Raw genomic sequence first — 20,603 nt, forward strand, 5'->3', positions numbered from 1 at the left:
TTAGTGACCCTGTCTAAAACCTAACCACTGAGTGCCGTGGTGCAGAGATTTGTTAAGCTATTTAAAAATCACTAGATATCAGAGACAGAGTGACATGTGGTTCCACCAATCAGCAGTCAGTTTAGGCCTGGCTGATTCCAGCCACACAGCAACCTGTTGAAGCAGTGATTACCATCTACCTGCAGTGCTGCACTAATCAAGCCCAATTGAACTGAGTCAGTTCAGCTGTTGAGGTTAGAGACAGAAAGACAGCCAAACAGGCACAGCACATGAGAAGAGCACAGAACAGAGAGAGGAAAAGTGTGATACTAGAAGAGTTTTATGAGCACAAACCACAGCGAAGCAAGGTAACTCACCACATCTTATGAGTTAATTTAAGAGTAACAAATAATTGGAAATTACTTTGGTTTTTGATGAGTGGTATTGTTTCTTTCTAGAAACCATTGTGGATTCACTGGGGCAGCCATTGCATTGTTTGTGCCCAGCCTGTTTCACACAGAATCGGTGAGACAGTTCATTTCATTTCAATGAAGGGATATTGTTATTTTTGCATTTGCAAGTCAACACTTTGAGAGTGTAATACTACTAAGAAGAAATTTATATTGTTTACTAAAATGGATGTAATCCATTTCATGATGCACTTCCTACAAGTGTGTACTGATGTTCATGTGAAGATGTGTGTTTAAAATACATAATGTGAAAAAGTATGTACAAAGGTTAAAAATGCACATTGTTGCATACAGTATTTCATTTGTTTTCATTTAAAAAAGTTCATGTAATGCATATTTCATGGTTAAAAACGAATCAACAGACAGTTGATACTTTGATACTGATTAGATTTCTCAAGTTAGAAGGGTGCACCCAAATTAGAAAGATTGAAAGTGGCCAAGCAATTGCTATTCAAGAGTTGGTACCAAGTTATTTCTTTACCATATTGTATGTTTGTTAATTGTTTTTTCAATATAACTGCCGGCAATCATTTAACATTTAACCTCCTTGTGTCTGAGTCTCATTTAAGCACTCCCCATAGCTCCAGCAGTCGAACCTACACAATAACTAGTCCAGATTTTGCTATAGTGCCTTATAGGTGCTACAAGTTACTCACAGAAGTGTCACTCGCCCCCGTTTGGCACAAGTTGGTATTACACAAGCAAATAAAAACATTAAACATGCCAGCCAGGGAGGGTGCATGTTATTTTGTCAGCATTGTGTGTTTGCTATAAAAGCTCACATTGGTCAGTTTGTCTGTCTGCTAGTAGACTTGGGACTACAATGGAAACATTGTAGTTTTAGTTAACCTATCATTTTAGCCTTAATGTCTAAAGTTTACTTTGTGCTGTTTACATTTCTGCCTTATAGAGTAATCAATGTATGTCTTCATTCCTATTTCCAACAGGTGATGGTGGACAGGGAGGAGGAGGGGCTGCTTGAAGTTGAGTCAGATCCAGAGGACAATCGGAGTGACCAGGAGGACGGTGAAGACTGTGACAATAATGTACTAGTTGAACCGGTAAGCATTATGCAGTGCAGACAGTGGTGTAAAGTAACCTTTACTTTGCAGATTTTTATTGTGAATACAAAACATACATTAACCACTAATATATTTTGATGGTAACACCTTTGTACTTTTACTCTAGTAAATTATAGTTTGAGAATTTCTGCACTGTGAAATTGCTACTTTTACAGTACTTAAGTGAAAATATTCATCACAGGGAGGGAGAATGTTATTGTATATATTGTATATATATACAATATACAATACAATTAATATATATATTGTGTGTGTATATATATATATATATTACGTAAGTGAGAATGACATGTTTTATGCCATTTCATTCTCTAGACTAACTACAGTAAATAAGTTAATGTTTTTTTATTTAATTATTTTCATTTCAAATCACTTTAATGAAGTGCTACTTGTTGGTATGTTTATTTTAGATGCAGCAGGCAGGGGCCAGTGGCAGTTCAGACGAGGAGGGAACACAAACTGAACCTGAAGCAGAAGAATTGCTAACTGAGGTGATGGTGATGGGCCTGGCCCTGGATCTAACGGAGGAAACAGGGTATAGAACCCTAGCGGCACCGGATCCAGCTCCATCTGCACCAGCCGTTGATCTTCCCTCTGCAGCTGCTGCTCCAGCAGCTCTTCCAGATGCTCCAGCCGTAAGGTCTCCTCACGCTCCAGCTCCTCATCCGTCTGGGGCGCCGGTACCCATTTGCTAGCCATCGTCCTGTAAAGTTAAAGATTTTAGATTGCAAATAAGCTCTTGTATCTCCCCTCTGCGGCGGAGTCGACGAGGAAGTTCATCCTTTTATGCAGATGCCTCCAACTACGATACCCTTTTTTAGGGCGAATGCTGAAGTACAAAACAGGGAAAAGTGTGAAGATTAGCAGCAGCATCAAAAAACATTCTTGGCAAATGCTTTCGCTTTTGTCCATCTTGCGCCGGTCCAAGAATTTCACCTCTAGTGGCGCAATACGAATGCCCCCGGCCGTCCCTCTTAATCATGGCCCCAGTTCAGATAATAAAACCCACAAAATATGTAACAAGTTATGTAACACATGTCTCTCACCCGCCCTGGACAGATTTGGAGTCTTGTTTGCCTCCTTCTTTTCTGTGTTGTCAAAAGCATGTTTCAGCTCCACTCCGAAAATGTCGGCTTGGGCTCCATTGGCCTTTGGAATTTCTCATGGTGAACTTTCTTATTACGTTTTACCCTAAAAAATTGTTCGGCGGAGTCGACGAGGAAATTCATCATGAGGGTCGCTAAAATGAGAGTACAGAGGATTTTTAAACAAAGTCCATATTTGATGTCAAGTGAACTCCACTGTTAAGTACTAATTGTACTGTATAGATACTGAACACTGTACCTAGTCCTTGACGTTTCCATTCCTGTGCTGTGGCCAGGCCCATCACATATAGGTGATGGGCCTGGCCCGGCCCGGCCCGGCCCTGTCCCCGATGTAGTTTATCCTTCCGTCCATCCGTCAGACAGCAGCATATTCCTCCTCCAACCTCCTCTAGGACCAATGCTTATAGTGCATTCATACATCAACATAAAACCATAACAAAACGAAAACTAACCTCTTTGGTAGTTATATTCAGTTAATGTCTTTTAATTACAGACTTGGTATGGTTTTTGCTGCATCTTCTCGTCCATCCTTTTATGCAGATGCCTCCAACCACGATACCCTTTTTTAGGGCGAATGCTGAAGTACAAAACAGGGAAAAGTGTGAAGATTAGCAGCAGCATCAAAAAACATTCTTGGCAAATGCTTTCGCTTTTGTCCGTCTTGCGCCGGTCCAAGAATTTCACCTCTAGCGGCGCAATACGAATGCCCCCGGCCGTCCCTCTTAATCATGGCCCCAGTTCAGATAATAGAACCGGGGTCCTATTCCATTATTCCTAGCTGCGGTATTCAGGCTTAGTGCAAATAAATATGGTTAATTTGTGACGGTGCATACGGGCCCTGGGCGAAACTAGTACTTGCGCGCTCTGCTTGTGCAAGTAATTAGTGGGTACTATCACTCACAGGAAGACGCTCTTGTATCTCCCCTCTGCGGCGGAGTCGACGAGGAAGTTCATCATGAGGGTCGCTAAAATGAGAGTACAGAGGGTTTTTAAACAAAGTCCATATTTGTTGTCAAGTGAACTCCACTGTTAAGTACTAATTGTACTGTATAGATACTGAACACCGTACCTACTACTAGTCCTTGTCGTTTCCATTCCTGTGCTGTGGAAATTTGTAGCATATGGCTCATGAACTCAAGTCATGGAACATTGCCAGAGTAGACCATTCCAATAGACTGTGCAAAAATAGCTGATCTACAAGCGTACAATGATATAACCATACATTCATACACTCCTATACGAGAATAATTTATTTTTCAAGCTACCTATTTTTTCGTTATCCTTTTGATGAACAGCTTGGCATCTTGATTTTCCTGTTTATAGTACATATTCACGCGCTGGTCCTCCACAAATCCCATGGATTCGTAAAATGCAATGGCCTGCCTGTTTTCCGGTGTATAGTAATTATTCACGTGCTGTTCCGGCACAAATCCCATGGATTTGTAAAGTGCAATGGCCTGCTTGTTTTCCGGTGTATAGTAATTATTCACGTGCTGTTCCGGCACAAATCCCATGGATTTGTAAAGTGCAATGGCCTGCTTGTTTTCCGGTGTATAGTAATTATTCACGTGCTGTTCCGGCACAAATCCCATGGATTTGTAAAGTGCAATGGCCTGCTTGTTTTCCGGTGTATAGTAATTATTCACGTGCTGTTCCGGCACAAATCCCATGGATTTGTAAAGTGCAATGGCCTGCTCGTTGTCCTCCCTGACATGTCTGCAGGGTAGGGGAAATGGGATTGAGAATTAGTTACAGCAAAATGAAAGGAGGTGAAAATAACTCTTTAACTAGAACTGCACTCTGTCGAGTGCATACTTCTCTGTGAAATGTTGAATCTTGTATTTTTCCTCTGCGGCTGAGTCGACGAGGAAATTCATCATGAGGGTTGCTAAAATGAGAGTACAGAGGGTTTTTAAACAAAGTCCATATTTGATATCAAGTGAACTCCACTGTTAAGTACTAATTGTACTGTATAGATACTGAACACCGTACCTAGTCCTTGTCGTTTCCATTCCATTGCTGTGGCCAGGCCCATCACATATAGGTGATGGGCCCGGCCCTGGCCCAGAGTGATTTTATCTTTCCGTCCATCAGTGAGACAGCAGCATATTCCTCCAACCACATGGTTTAGGACCAATGCTGAAGTACAAAACAGGGAAAAGGGTGAAGATTAGCAGCAGCATCAATAGCCAGGGAAACCATAACATCTTTGTGCAAATAAATATGGTTAATTACTAATAGATTGGTGAGTGCAACTGTTTGCATGCAATGTTAAAAATATATTTTAGTGAACCGATTGTCAAGTTATGTAACGCATGTCTCTCACCCGCCCTGGACAGATTAGGAGTCCTGTTTGCCTCCTTCTTTTCTTTTTTGTCAAACACATGGTTCAGCTCCACTTGGAAAATGTCATCAACAAAGTGCCAGTTGTTTCCGGTCAGCAATTGCAATTTGATGTCCCTATTGGAACAAGAGTAAATATTATGAGCTTGTAGATACATCTTTTAATGTTGGCCTGTAATTACATGACCAAAATTAAAACAGTGATGCGAGGTTGAAACTAAAGCGGTTAAAAAAATGGCTTCAATATACAGGTTACTCACTTGTAGGTAAGCTTTGCCTTGGGCTCGATTGGCCTATGGAATTTCTCATTGTGTTTTTTCTTATTCCATTTTTGAGCTTGTAGATACATCTTTTAATGTTGGCCTGTAATTACATGACCAAAATTAAAACAGTGATGCGAGGTTGAAACTAAAGCGGTTAAAAAAAATGGCTTCAATATACAGGTTACTCACTTGTCAAGTTGTCGGTAAGCTTTGCCTTGGGCTCGATTGGCCTATGGAATTTCTCAGGGTGTTTTTTCTTATTCCATTTTTTACAAGTTACTCACTTGTACGTAAGCTTTGCCTTGGGCTCGATTTCCCTATGGAATTTCTCATGGTGTCTTTTAATGTTGGCCTGTAATTACATGACCAAAATTAAAACAGTGATGCGAGGTTGAAACTAAAGCGGTTAAAAAAATGGCTTCAATATACAGGTTACTCACTTGTCAAGTTGTCGGTAAGCTTTGCCTTGGGCTCGATTGGCCTATGGAATTTCTCAGGGTGTTTTTTCTTATTCCATTTTTTACAAGTTACTCACTTGTACGTAAGCTTTGCCTTGGGCTCGATTTCCCTATGGAATTTCTCATGGTGTCTTTTAATGTTGGCCTGTAATTACATGACCAAAATTAAAACAGTGATGCGAGGTTGAAACTAAAGCGGTTAAAAAAAATGGCTTCAATATACAGGTTACTCACTTGTCAAGTTGTCGGTAAGCTTTGCCTTGGGCTCGATTGGCCTATGGAATTTCTCAGGGTGTTTTTTCTTATTCCATTTTTTACAAGTTACTCACTTGTACGTAAGCTTTGCCTTGGGCTCGATTTCCCTATGGAATTTCTCATGGTGTCTTTTAATGTTGGCCTGTAATTACATGACCAAAATTAAAACAGTGATGCGAGGTTGAAACTAAAGCGGTTAAAAAAATGGCTTCAATATACAGGTTACTCACTTGTCAAGTTGTCGGTAAGCTTTGCCTTGGGCTCGATTGGCCTATGGAATTTCTCAGGGTGTTTTTTCTTATTCCATTTTTTACAAGTTACTCACTTGTACGTAAGCTTTGCCTTGGGCTCGATTTCCCTATGGAATTTCTCATGGTGTCTTTTAATGTTGGCCTGTAATTACATGACCAAAATTAAAACAGTGATGCGAGGTTGAAACTAAAGCGGTTAAAAAAATGGCTTCAATATACAAGTTACTCACTTGTCAAGTTGTCGGTAAGCTTTGCCTTGGGCTCGATTGGCCTATGGAATTTCTCAGGGTGTTTTTTCTTATTCCATTTTTTACAAGTTACTCACTTGTACGTAAGCTTTGCCTTGGGCTCGATTTCCCTATGGAATTTCTCATGGTGTCTTTTAATGTTGGCCTGTAATTACATGACCAAATTTTTTTTTTTTCCACTTTTTTGTTTATTCAAGATCCAGGGTATACAGTAAATCAAAAGACATGTGACACACCCATATGAAACGTATAAAATATAACAAAATATTGTGAGTCCGTATACGAAATATTGTGGTAGCATAAAATAAAAATAAGAAAATAAAATAAAAAGTTGCATAGTCCTATGCTAACATGGAATACAAACCACATAACCTGAGTCAAGTTTTAAAACAAAAACAAGACAAACGTACGACAAGACAAGACAAGACAAGACAACATGGCTTGGTCATTGGTCACCCAAAACATAATCGACGTGGTAGTGCATCCACACATGGCTCCTAATAATAAATATACTGAACAACCCAGCTGCGTCGGGAATCTACAGTAGTAGCATGCTCAAATCCAGGTTTAATCTCCTTCAATCTGGAATTGCTTGGAACTGCAAGTCATTTACTAGTGCGAGGAAGGGGCCCCATGTGTCCTCAAATTTGGATACAGAGCCTCTCAGGGTACATCTAATTTTTTCTAATTTAATGAAGTGGAGTACATCTCTAATCCAGTGAAGATGGGTTGGGGGAGCAGAGGACTTCCATTTCATCAGGATCAGACGCCTAGCTAAGAGAGTGGTAAAGGCCACCAAGTGAGCTTTGTATTTTGTCAGGAATAGATCAGGGGGAGAGATTCCGAAAATAGCCGTCATTACATTTGGTTCAAATGGTACCCCAACACTACTCGACATTGTGTCAAAGATCTTAGTCCAATACCTACGTAAAGAAGGGCATGACCAGAACATATGTATATACGTGGCGGGGGCTGAACGACACCTATCACATAGGGGATCAATATCACCATATATTTTGGATAACCTAACTTTAGTGAAATGCACACGATGGATAATTTTGCATTGGATTAGCCCATGCCTCGCACAAATGGAAGAAGAGTGGACAAGACGTAAAATATCTTCCCAATCATCGTCTGAGATTTCTTCTCCTAAGTCCTCTTCCCACTTGTTTTTAATATTTTCTATTGAAGTAGGCCGCAAAGAGAAAATACAATTGTACATAACCGATATTAGGCCCTTCGTGCTCGGCAATGGAGTTAAGAAGGAATCAACCACAGTGGCCTCTGGAAGGTTTGGAAATACAGGGTTAAGGCTACGCACAAAACTGCGAATCTGAAGATATCGAAAGAAGTGTTGATTTGAAAGGGAATATTTCCCAGACAGCTGTTGAAAGGAGGCAAATACTTTGTCAATATACAGATCACTGAGCTTTGTAATGCCAAGTGATGACCATAAAGAGAAGGCATTATCACTCAAAGATGGATGGAATAAAGGGTTTGCTGTTATTGGGGCAAGGAAGGACTGAGCTTGTAGACCAAAGTGGCGCCTGAATTGATTCCAAATTTTCAGTGTGGATTTGACAATAACACTCTTAGAATAAGGGGTAAGAGAAAAACGAATAGGGGCATGAATAAGAGCAGTTAATGAGGCAGGCCTTACTGAGGAAGATTCCATCTCAATCCATGTTGGACGTAAAGGAGATTTCTCCAACATTAGCCAATGTTGCAAAATTCTAAGATTGGCTGCCCAGTAATAAAACCTAAAGTTAGGTAGGGCTAACCCACCCTGAGGTCTGGGTCTTTGTAACAATGTTTTACTGATCCTGGGAACTTTTTTATTCCAAATAAATTCTGAGATCATGCGATCAATTTTATCAAAAAAAGAGAGGGGGAGAAAAATGGGCAGGCACTGGACAAGATAAGAGAATTTTGGGAGAGAATTCATCTTGACACAGTTAACACGTGCAGCAAGAGATAAAGGCAATAGAGACCACCGTTCAAAGTCCTCCTGGAAGCGAGTCAGTAAAGTGCCAAAATTACATTTGAATAAATCTTCAAACTTGTCTGTAATCTGAATACCAAGGTATTTAAAACCATTTAGAGCTATTTTGAATGGAAAATTGCTCAGCGGGTAATTACTAGAGGCGTTCATCGCCAGGTACCTGGCGATGCGATTACACATCGTTTCCGAGGGTCACGATGCGATTAATCCCGATTAATCCCGATTAATTGGGCTACGTTACGATTCGATTAATCCCGATTGATCCCGATTAATCACTCACTGTTAATCACTCAGTCACTGTGTGACTAATAAACAAAGTGCTTTCTAATGATTATGAATATATATATTCTTTCACAGTGCACGTTTTTAACTCAAATCTTTGCTTCTGGGGGGGTCCATAGAAGAAAATATTTTCAGATGGGTGTCTGTGGCCAAATACAGAACAGTAATAAGCAGTTTTCTTAAAAAAAAAAAGAATGAGTTTGTACAAGCATACAATAAATATATATTAATAATGACATAAGATGTCATGTCATAGAAATACATGGGCAGGATTTCGGTTGAGGTCAGCAGCACTCTGCCAAATTGCCTTTATTCTTTGTTAGGACAAAAAAGGTGCTTTTCTTTGTTTCCTTATTCAGGGATTTCATTTTCCGTTACTGAAGTGTCATTAAGGAAACTTTGGGGTAGTTATTGAGACTATTATGTTGCACCTTTCTGTTTGTTTGCACACATTAAGGAGCATTTGGTTTAAAGTATTTTACAAGTGTATGGCAACATTTTGGATTCTATGATGTTGAGGGGACACGGGAACTCGATACAACTCACAACGTGTACAAGACCATATTGCCCACTGACATCCAGAGATGCAGTCAAGACAACCATCCCGATCCCGAACACACGGACAGCTGCCCATGCACTCAGAAAAGGCGACTAGAATTACGAAGTCCATCGGCACTTTTATTGCAAAGGATTTACGTTCACATTCGGTCGTGGGGAGCGACGGATTCCGGGCCATGTTAGCACTTTGGAGCCACACTACATCGTCCCATCTCGGCCACATTTCACAGGCGGTCGATGGTGTGAGTTTTATCGAGTTCTCGTGTCCCCTCAACCTCATACAATCCAAAATGTTCCCTTTCTGTCATCTTTTTTCTCTTCCCCTCCGCGTTGGTAACTCGTTCTGTTTTGGTTGTTGAAAGCTAAAGCGTGTGCGAGCGCTGTGTGCGTCACTCTAAACGGTCCGGTACGACGACGCAGCGCAGTCGCAGATTAGTTCCGCCCTTTTGCTCCGGTAAAAAAAATACATTAAATAATCGATGTTTGACATTTGTGCATCGATGAATTATCGCCCATGATGGCATCGCGATTAATTGACTAATCGATTTTTTTCCCCACCACTAGTAATTACGTGCGGCTGCGTTTAATGGGAGTAACTCACTTTTATCGAGATTCAGCTTATAGCCAGAGATGGGGCCAAATGAGGAGAAAATATCAAGTACCGCCGGAATGGACGTAGATATGTCAGAAATATACAAAAGTAAATCATCTGCATAAAGGGATGTCCGCTGTTCAGTGCCATTTCTAACTATACCAGTTATGCGAGGACTTGATCGAAGTGCAATAGCCAACGGTTCGATGGCGATATCAAACAGAAGTGGACTCAAATTACAGCCCTGCCTGGTCGAGCGATATAGGGGGAATTGTGCTGAACGGGTATTATTGGTCCTTACTGATGCAGTAGGAGATGTATAAAGCAGTTTCACCCAAGACACAAAGTTGTCCCCAAATCCAAACTTCTCCAATGTACTAAAGAGGTACCCCCATTCCACATGGTCAAACGCTTTGGCTGCGTCGAGCGAGATAACAACCTCCGGACTAGCTGAGGGGGCGGGGCTATATAGAACGTTAAAGAGACGCCTGATGTTAAAAAATGAATATCGATTCTGAACAAACCCCGTCTGATCCTGCGAAATTATGGTTGGAAGAACAGATTCAAGGCGCATAGCTAAGAGCTTGGACAAAAGCTTTAGGTCCACAGATAGCAAGCTAATAGGACGATAGCTAGTACAAGACAAGGGGTCCTTGTCTTTCTTCAATAATACTGAAATTGAAGCTTGGGTGAGGGATGGTGGTAAACTGTGTGAATTAAATGATTCCGTATACATATCAATTAGAATAGGTGCTAATTTCTCAAAGAATTTCTTATAAAATTCAACTGGATAACCATCTAAACCTGGGCATTTTCCTGTTTGCATACCACTAGCAGCTCTTCTAAGCTCATCAATACTGACCGGCCCATCCAGCTTCCGAGCTACCTCTGGACTCAATTTGGGGATGTCCAATAAATTGAAAAAATTATCATAAGCAGAGGGATCAGTGGTTTGCTCAGATGTATACAGGGAAGTATAAAATTGTTTAAATTGTTCGTTGATCTGCTTAGGATCTGTTGTTACACCAGTAGGAGTCCGAACTTGTGGGATCTGATGGGAGGCAGAGGCCTGTCGTAACTGATGAGCCAGTAGTTTGCTAGCCTTATCCCCATGTTCATAATAATTAGATCTAGATTTAAGTAATAAGTCCTCTACGTGGGCAGAGGAGATTATGTCAAATTTAGCTTGGAGAGAAATACGTTCTTTATAAAGATCAGGTGAGGGTTGAGTAGAATGTATACTATCCAATTGACTTATTTGTTTAGCCAAACTACACATTTGCTGCTTCCTAAATTTACTCTCAAATGCGCTATACGAAATTATTTCACCTCTTAAATATGCCTTTAATGTCTCCCATAGTAGGGATGCTGAAATCCCAGGCGTCTGATTGATCGAAATAAATAAATCTATTTGGCTATTAACAAAGTTTACAAAAGTTTCACTGGACAATAGACGACTATTTAGGCGCCAGGGGGGAGGTGTATTATCATATTCTCGAAAATGCAGTTCAAGAACCACTGGAGCGTGGTCCGATAGTACTATTGCTTCATAGTTGCAAGAGTGTAACATTGGAGCCAATCGGTTATCCATCAGAAAGTAATCAATACGGGAATACGATTGATGGACAGGGGAAAAAAAGCTGTATTGTTTACCAAGTGGGTTCAAAAAGCGCCAGGGATCTAGGACATTGAACTCATTCATAAAAGCCTGAATGACTTTGGCGGACCTCGAGGGCACACTAGTTCTGGAAGATGATCTATCCAACTCTGGGTTAATCCAGGAGTTAAAATCTCCCCCCAATAGGAGGTAGTGTGTCGACATATCAGGTATTTTAGTAAACAATGTTTGAAAAAAGTTCTCATTATCCCAATTTGGACCATATACATTAGCCAGGATGACTGGGGTGTTGTATAACGTTCCTGTAACAAACACAAATCGTCCACCTGGATCTGAAACAACATCGGAGGAAATGAAACCAATAGATTTATGAATCAAAATGGCCACCCCTCTAGATTTTGATTGGAATGATGAATGATAAACCTGGCCAACCCATCTCCGCCGTAATTTCACATGACTGGTACCTTTCAAATGGGTCTCCTGCAAGAAAGCAATACCTACATTCAGATGTTGAAGGTGATGAATCACCTTGGAGCATTTCAGTGGTTGATTTAGACCTCTGCAGTTCCAGCTACAGAACTTGAGCATACCTCCCGACTGCGGCACAGCTCTAGGTTGGGTCATACAGCAAACACAGGGATGAAAAATGCCTGAGAACACATGCTGGATGCAAAGCACATAAAATACAATATAACAAGACAGGGCGACCAAGCCAAGAGGACAAACAAACAACAAAACAAATAACCCTCCCTACCCCCCACCCCCTCCCTCCCTACGCTGAAGCATCCCCATTAAAGAGACACGCGCAAAATGACTGCTATAACCCTTACAAAAGCCAACCTATGGCGGTGCGTTGGTAACGGGGATCGATGAAGTGTCCAGCGAACCCCACCCGACCCCCCTTCAATTGAAAGAACAAAAATAAAAACGGCTTGTATAAAAATAATGAATTAGAATACATGACCAAAATTAAAACAGTGATGCGAGGTTGAAACTAAAGCGGTTAAAAAATAGGTTACTCACTTGTCAAGTTGTCGGTAAGCTTTGCCTTGGGCTCGATTGGCCTATGGAATTTCTCAGGGTGTTTTTTCTTATTCCATTTTTTACAAGTTACTCACTTGTACGTAAGCTTTGCCTTGGGCTCGATTTCCCTATGGAATTTCTCATGGTGTCTTTTAATGTTGGCCTGTAATTACATGACCAAAATTAAAACAGTGATGCGAGGTTGAAACTAAAGCGGTTAAAAAATAGGTTACTCACTTGTCAAGTTGTCGGTAAGCTTTGCCTTGGGCTCGATTGGCCTATGGAATTTCTCAGGGTGTTTTTTCTTATTCCATTTTTTACAAGTTACTCACTTGTACGTAAGCTTTGCCTTGGGCTCGATTTCCCTATGGAATTTCTCATGGTGTCTTTTAATGTTGGCCTGTAATTACATGACCAAAATTAAAACAGTGATGCGAGGTTGAAACTAAAGCGGTTAAAAAAATGGCTTCAATATACAGGTTACTCACTTGTCAAGTTGTCGGTAAGCTTTGCCTTGGGCTCGATTGGCCTATGGAATTTCTCAGGGTGTTTTTTCTTATTCCATTTTTTACAAGTTACTCACTTGTACGTAAGCTTTGCCTTGGGCTCGATTTCCCTATGGAATTTCTCATGGTGTTTTTTCTTAATCCATTTTTTCCTAAAAAATAAAGATACTGGTTAAATATGTATTGCTATCTTATATTATTTATGTGTTTATATGAGATAGCAAGAAGAACAGAATATGAATAGAATGGATAGAATACTTTATTGACAAAATGGCAATGATAAAACCGCAGCGCCAAATGCAACACAAATGTGGTCCATTGTGGTCCATTAAAACAACACAAACAATAATAAATACTAATATAGACAGTTAAGAATGGAAAAGATAAGATATGACGTTTCTCTTAAAACGAAAGTATTTGACAGAATGTGGCAACCGTTTTTTTCTCACCTATCTTTAACAGGCTGAAGTATGTATGCACATAAATGTTTTATTTAATTCTTTATTTTCTAAAAAACTCTTAACTGTGATCTATTGTATAGTATTATTTTCATTTGTGTATGTTTTGTTTCTGTGCTAAATGTATATTTTTTTCTTTCCTTTGAATGGGGGGGTGGGAAGGGTTTGTGTATGTGATTGTTTGTAAAGTATGTATTGTCTTTAAACCTGAAAATGTATAAATAAAATTGTTAAAAAAGAACCTTATAGGACAAGCAACTCAACAAAGAAAGAGCAGCCATGGGGCAGTCCAGCCAGGTCACTGAAATGTTTATCTTGAGCCATGATTTCAGATCAGTCTTAAACTTTAGAAGCATAAGGCATTGAGTTTAGTTTTTCCTTCCTGTTTTACAGATTGAGGCCAAGAAGTGAGTTACTAAATGTCCATCCCTATTATGCTACTTTTACAGTGTCAGTCGGCTAGTTGAACTACCATTTAAAAATGTTTTTCAAGATAGCAAAATATGGCAAAGACATTTAGGGATAATGGGTAAGGCATGCCCAAGATAGGGCCTAACATATGCAATAATATCTTACACATACTAGCCCTACTGGGCTAGAATGGCTACAGATGTACATTCTGACTGAGTGTCTGAGACTGAGAGTACAGACAGGTCTAAGTGGGATAATGTAGCATTTGTCCATTCCTGACATTTCAATTGTTTGTTTTTATTCCATGGATGATCTCATGGATGATCTCTGTGCTTTATCCTTATAAATTGCACCCTTCTGGGACAGCTTTTTCTGTCAACACCAAGTTCTTTACCAAACATAGCTGATCTGCAAGCCCATGCTTGTAGATCAGCTATGTTTGGTAAAGAACTTGGTATTGGTCAGGAGAGGGCGGTATTGACCATTGTGAATGTTTTTATGACAAAACACCTCCTGCAATTAGGGGAATTGTATTGTTAAAAAACATTAACAATACAATTCCAGTATGGGGGTCCCTTCCTAGCACAAATATTTTCAGATGAGGGTCCGTAGGGAAATACATATTAATTTGGGGGTCCTTGACATAAAAAGTTTGAGATTCACTGGTGATTACGGTAATTTATGATTAATTGTATTATTCATTCAGATAAGGGATTCGCATGTCTTAATGACTGTTGGTAGGGCGTTCCACATTTTGGTGGCATAGGAGCGAAATTAATTTGGTCCATTGTTTCTGAATGTAGCGAATATTGTGGACCGCCATTGCAAGATGCTGTACTCTTTCGTCAACCCTAATTAAGCCACGAGGTGGGTTCGGGGAGTGAGACCTATAGCCTGACCAGTTTGTTTTGGGAAGTCTGGAGCCTAAACTTTTAAATGTCGCTTAATTAATTTGATACCACAATATGAATATGTGAAGTATTCGAGAAAGGAGAACCGATGCATCAAAGAAATAAAGCCTGCGTTTAAAACTGCTGCGATTCGGTTTACTAGACATCGCCAATTCAATCAAATGTACAGCCATTTACACATTTTGAACAATCTCAACTTTATTTGTACTCACTTTCTATCTTCCTTCCAGATTAATGTGTAATCCTCTTCTTCCCAATCTTCCATGGCGAGGCGTCGAGTAGTCCGGTATTCTCTTCCATGATCCTGACTGAGTTTAGACTGTATTAACTACAAACACATCCAAAAAAGAGAAATCACAGGTATAAACACGTCATTTCACATATAAAAAGACAGAAAGTTAGTTAGTGTAACGTAAAAACATCAACCTAGCTATACCGTGTTTCAAGTTGAGACCGTCTCTGACGGTTGAGTACAGCTGTCTGTCGTACTGTCCACATGTCCAGTGTAGGCCTATCTCAATTTTAATTCATCATTAACGTCAAACGTCACGGCTGCACCATATATCATAATCACACAGGCTGGAACGCACCTCGCAGATTATATAATCATACATACGTGTGGCTAATGTATAATATTCTTTACTGATGTGTTTGTTGTTGTCTCTATAATATTAACTTGCACTTCCAGATACAGTGATACAGCATTTGTTGTAACAACTTTGTTGTATTAAAGTGTGCCTAATTTATATAATACATCTTTATAAGATTTAATATAGCAGTGTAACAGAGTTTAGTGGGTTCCACTTGCTCCATCAGTAATGACATTTCTTATTGGTTAGTGGGCGGCACCCATTGAATAACACTGGTGTCCACGTTTAGAGCGAGAGAGCGAGAGAGAGAGAGAGAGAGAGAGAGAGAGAGAGTCAACAGTGTCGAACGACTCTTCTCTTCCGACAGAGAGAGAGAGAGAGAGAGAGAGAGAGAGAGTGAGTCAACAGTGTCGAACGACTCTTCTCTTCCGACTGGAAGGGGATAGGCCTACTCTACTCTATTGGAACATTAGCCTTGGCAGTCCAACGGAATTAAGAGGACTGGAGTCTGGAACATACAACATAGGCTACCTGACTGGCTGCAGTCAACGTAGCACACCGATCGAGTGGAAAAAGTTGGAAAAGAGTGGAGATAATTTGACCAAATACACGTTTTCTGCCATAACTTCATGAATGAAACTAAAGTTGACAACTTGTCTGTGACAAGAGATGCTGACCCAAGTCTGGGTCTGCAGCTGACCCAGGCTGCAGACTTGGATCAGCTGTGTGTGTGTGTGTGTGTGTGTGTGTGTGTGTGTTGTATTTAACAGGCCAGGACCTGGAGCCAGTGATCCAGACTTCCTTTAACTCCTGTCCTGAGTCTCTTGAACCCAAACCCATCTGTCAAGAAATCACCATTCTCAGTTCCAGCACACAAAAAGGTATGCAGAGGCATAGGGATTTAATGTACTTGGTGACGTGGACCTAAACATTATTATTGAAATGCATTGTTAATATTTACATGGACGTGCTGACCATACTGACCTGGTGGATAATGTACTCAATCTTTTTAGTTTTAACAAAAGTACCAATACTGCAATATAGAAGTACTCTGTTCCAATTAAAAGTCTGGAATTCAAAATGTACTTGAGTAAAACTACAAAAGTAGTGACATCAAAATGTACTTAAAGTACGAAAAGTAAAATACCCATTACGCAGAATGTCCCGTTTAAGGTTTTCAAATGTATAAAAATATGTTGCAGATAGCAGATAATAGATGAAAATAAATTATATCTATTTTGTAATGCTGTATCTATTCACCAAATACCGTGCTGTATTTACCTTGAAAATTAGTGAGTAGCCCTTTAAATCCTGAATGACAGTCACTGTACCATAACAAATAGAAAGACCTTAAAAATGATTTGGACGCAGACGAATAAAGTTCTGAGAAAAGTTTCAGGTTTTAACAATTACTTTTAGTAGGTATAAAGTCAATTTACATAGATAATGTGCTACAGCTACATGGTTCAGATGATAGTATTTACATCCATAATAATTTAGTATTCAAATTGTTCCAAGATGGATTCGAACTGAACCATCCTCTTCACAGTATGTTCCAGGCATTAATAGTGAAGATGACGTCAGTTTTGTTGATATAAAGTTAATTGGCTTGAGATAGTTCATATCCGCAATATCCCACGGTGGCGCTGGTTGTCGAGCGCTCATTGGACCAGCATAGTGACGTAGACTTCATCTCCTCTGTCCCATCTCTTTTCTCACTAGGCCAAGGTCAAGTACATAGTAGTAGACCTCTCATTATTTGGGGCTGGAGGCAGACAGCATGGAGACCGAATCAAGGAGTTAACAAGATATAAGATATTAAATCTGAATGTGGCGTCAGGAAATCCATAATATAAATATGATAAAGGATAAGATGAACAACCCTGTGTAAACTAAGGGTAAAATGATAAAAAATGCAAGATGACCAAATATGACCTATATGGAACACGGTCTGGGCTAAAGTTCTGTCTGTGCTGACCAACAGAATATGATGGAGTGGCCAATCTTGACATGACGTGTAAATGTGATGTCAGAATTTATCTAACAGCAGATCTACGACGCATTGTGCAGATCTACAAGCTCTCAATGCGTAGCATTGCAATGCATTGTGAGCGTGTAGATCGATTGGAGATTGTGTTTATAGCATGTGCACTTGCAGTTTCGGCAACTCGAAAGCAAACACATTTTATTTACCTTCCAATACCTGGCATATTCACCGATACCGATATGACCCAATATGACAAATAAGGCCCGATACCGATACTTTTCCGATACGATACAGTATCGGGACACCGTGGCTCTGAAAAAGGCAAATAAATGGGGAATTTTCTACAATAACTATACTATGAAACTGGTCAAACATTGGCCAAATTGTCAATATAAGAAAGAGAAAACAAATCTACAAGCTCACAACCTCGGCTATTTTCACAATATTTATCTAGTCTAACAACATGTAATGCCACAACTCCTACAATTTCAAGTGCTTATCGTGGTGGAAGTTCTCCATGCAGTTCAAATAGGATTATTTTTGGGGTCACGGCTTCAAAACTACTAGCTGCTGAACTTGAAAAAATTAGTCATGCTGTATAGGCAGAGGTCCAGCATGGACTGCATGTTCGTGAGAAGGATAGTGTCCTTGTACTTGGTTATCTGTGAGCGTGACTCCCCTGTCCACGACCACATGGTACACTGTTTCCACTTTGGCTTCATCACATAGACATGTACCAGTAGCATTTGACAAAGAAGAGGACCTAAACATATTTCGGCCCAAAGCAGCAGTGACTGTTTCATCTGTCTGCGTCTGTTGTGCATCCATGGCAATATCTTCACAAATACAAATGGAGGAGTCAGAGTCATAAAACATGTATTTGTGTTGGGGCCTCTTATGGCAGACGCCTCTACAGACGACCAATGCCCTGAGTATCCAGTCCAAGCCCTGCTTGATGATGACAGAGATGGCATTGAAGAGGGAGTAGGTACAGCAGACTCCCAGGAGCATCAGCAGACAGTTGGCCACCTGGTACCCTCTGCTGTCCTCGTGGCGATGTCTCTGGCCACTCACAAAGTCCCCAAAGCCCACCGTGCTGAAGGCCACGAAGCAGAAATATAATGACTCCGTGTAACTCCACCCCTCCATTGGCGAGTAGAGGGCGGCGGCGCCACACGCCACCACCAGGACCAGAGTGAGGAGAATGAGAGTGACGTGATGCACGGAGGGCTTCCAGTCCTTGGTTCCTCCTCCACCATCGTGGGCTCTACTGCCCACCTCACGTTGAGTCTGACCACCTGTCCGGAGCCTGTCCGCCTGTCCTGTTCTCCTTGCGTGGCACCAGTGCATGAGAAGGCCCAGGAGAGTAATGACTCGCTCCAGGAAGAGATTGAAGAAGAGTAATGTCGCCGAGCACCCCAGTAGGCCGTAGAAAACAAGCAGTACTTTTCCCACGGTGGTGGACGGTGCTGTCATTCCGAAACCTATCAGAGAGATGTCAGGTTATAAAGCCTTGAGGCGACCTGTTGAAACATGGTTTACGTTGCTTTTTTCAGAAACTGTGAGTTTTAACACCTTTAGTACCGATCGGACTTCGCGACATAATCTTAGTCAGGAAAAGACGGCTTTGTCTGTCAAGGCCTTTATATATTTCAATACAATTTAATTGAAATATATTAAAAAGTTTAGTTTTCCATAAAATTATTCAATTATACCTGGCAAAATGCCAATTGAAGGAATAAACAGAGAGGTGTTGGGGTGAATGCAGAGAGATTTGAAGCAGGGATGGGACGATGTGAAGATTTCACGGCATGATCGTGTTGTGGCCAAAATAATTGCGATTAGCGCTGTTATTGGGGGCTGTAGAGAGCTGCAGAATTCTCAGCCTCAAGGTAATTGGTCTACTCTAGTCTAGTTTCCTTATTATCTCACTTTATAATTATGTTAACACATACACCATAAAGTCAGCGCCCTCTGTAAATATGCAACTTGTTGTAACAAGGAAATTGATCCATATTTGATGCACTTGCTCTCTCTGTTACCACGGTGACAGAGAGACAGAAGTGTATAAGAATAGATGGGCAGTAAATGCGATTGCCTAACGTGTTTTGATCATTTCTGTTTTTCAAGATTGGTTTCATCACTTGCAGATGTTTCAGATGTAAAACAGACACTCGATGACCTCTGCTGTTTTCCAAATTAAAACACCTCCCTCCTCTCTCTCTCTCTCCATCGCTCCCTCTCTCCTTTTTTCTTTGAGATTATGAGTCACAGACACTTAAAAACGTGTGTGATCACTCACCAATGGTGGAGACCACTGTTCCCACAAAGTAGAAGGCTCCGTAGAAGTCCCACAGTGCCCTGCGTTGCTCCACCCGGATGCCTGCGCGGTTGGCCTCCTCATAGTGGCGCAGCAGAGAGCTCAGGTCATCGGCGGTGATGTTGTGCTCCCGGCGGAAGTCCTTTCGCCTCTGATCCCAGAGCTGGTAGGCCTGTAGCTCCGCTGCGCGCTCCAAGAAGGAGAAGGTGGCGGCGCCTGCCAACATGTAGAGGGCAATGAGCACACCGAGAAGACAGAAACGAACCGTTTCCCTGGTGGGCCGAGGGACAATAAGAGACATTATTGCAACAAAAGGCCTCCTTCCTCAATCCCATCTGTAGAAGGTATTAGACCTCTGCTCTGTAAAACAAGCTCAATGATATAATGAGCTATATGTAATATTTTCTATAGTTATTAGTGATTCTTATCCGAATATTGCCTGGGTGGTCATTGTGAGCTCCTGTCCAACCTGTCTCCTAGTCTGTTGCTTCATGGTGTGACAATAACAGTGACTTTAATGATCTGTCTGCTTACCTTATCTCTTGTTTACTAATCCCCTTTTACTGTAGGCTACCTTTATGAGCCCCCCACCAGCACGCACGCAAGCAAGCAAGCACGCACGCACGCACACGGCACACCCGAGATTGGCTTCAGTTGTTATAACAAATAGTTTGGAAAAAAAGGGGGAAAAAGCATATATATCATGATTTATTGGGAGAAATATCGACTACCTGGCCAATCAGATTGGCTAAAACAAATCCTTTGTCGGGGACAGCCCTACTTGGGGGATGAATTCCATAAATAATGTATTTATTTTTCCAGAATTATATGTATTCGGTCACCATCTGAGAATATGTTGTTCCAGGAATTAACCCCCCTAGAAGCAAAGC

The 20,603-nt window shown here is 40.8% G+C and overlaps 1 protein-coding gene across 1 annotated transcript; it reads right to left on the reverse strand.

Annotated features, from left to right (window-relative positions):
* Positions 1-216: 216 nt before the first annotated feature.
* Positions 217-20,014, reverse strand: LOC308321294 (potassium channel subfamily K member 13; the record flags this gene model as incomplete). Its single annotated transcript, XM_080772135.1, has 5 exons — positions 217-225; positions 2,087-2,234; positions 3,539-3,602; positions 18,242-18,877; positions 19,696-20,014. The coding sequence occupies 5 exons, from the start codon at positions 20,012-20,014 to the stop codon at positions 217-219; spliced, it is 1,176 nt and encodes a 391-aa protein (XP_080628261.1).
* Positions 20,015-20,603: the final 589 nt, after the last annotated feature.

Source organism: Protomyctophum bolini (genome assembly GCF_963924005.1).
Source record: "Protomyctophum bolini genome assembly, chromosome: 9".
In the NCBI taxonomy this organism is placed as follows: domain Eukaryota; kingdom Metazoa; phylum Chordata; class Actinopteri; order Myctophiformes; family Myctophidae; genus Protomyctophum; species Protomyctophum bolini.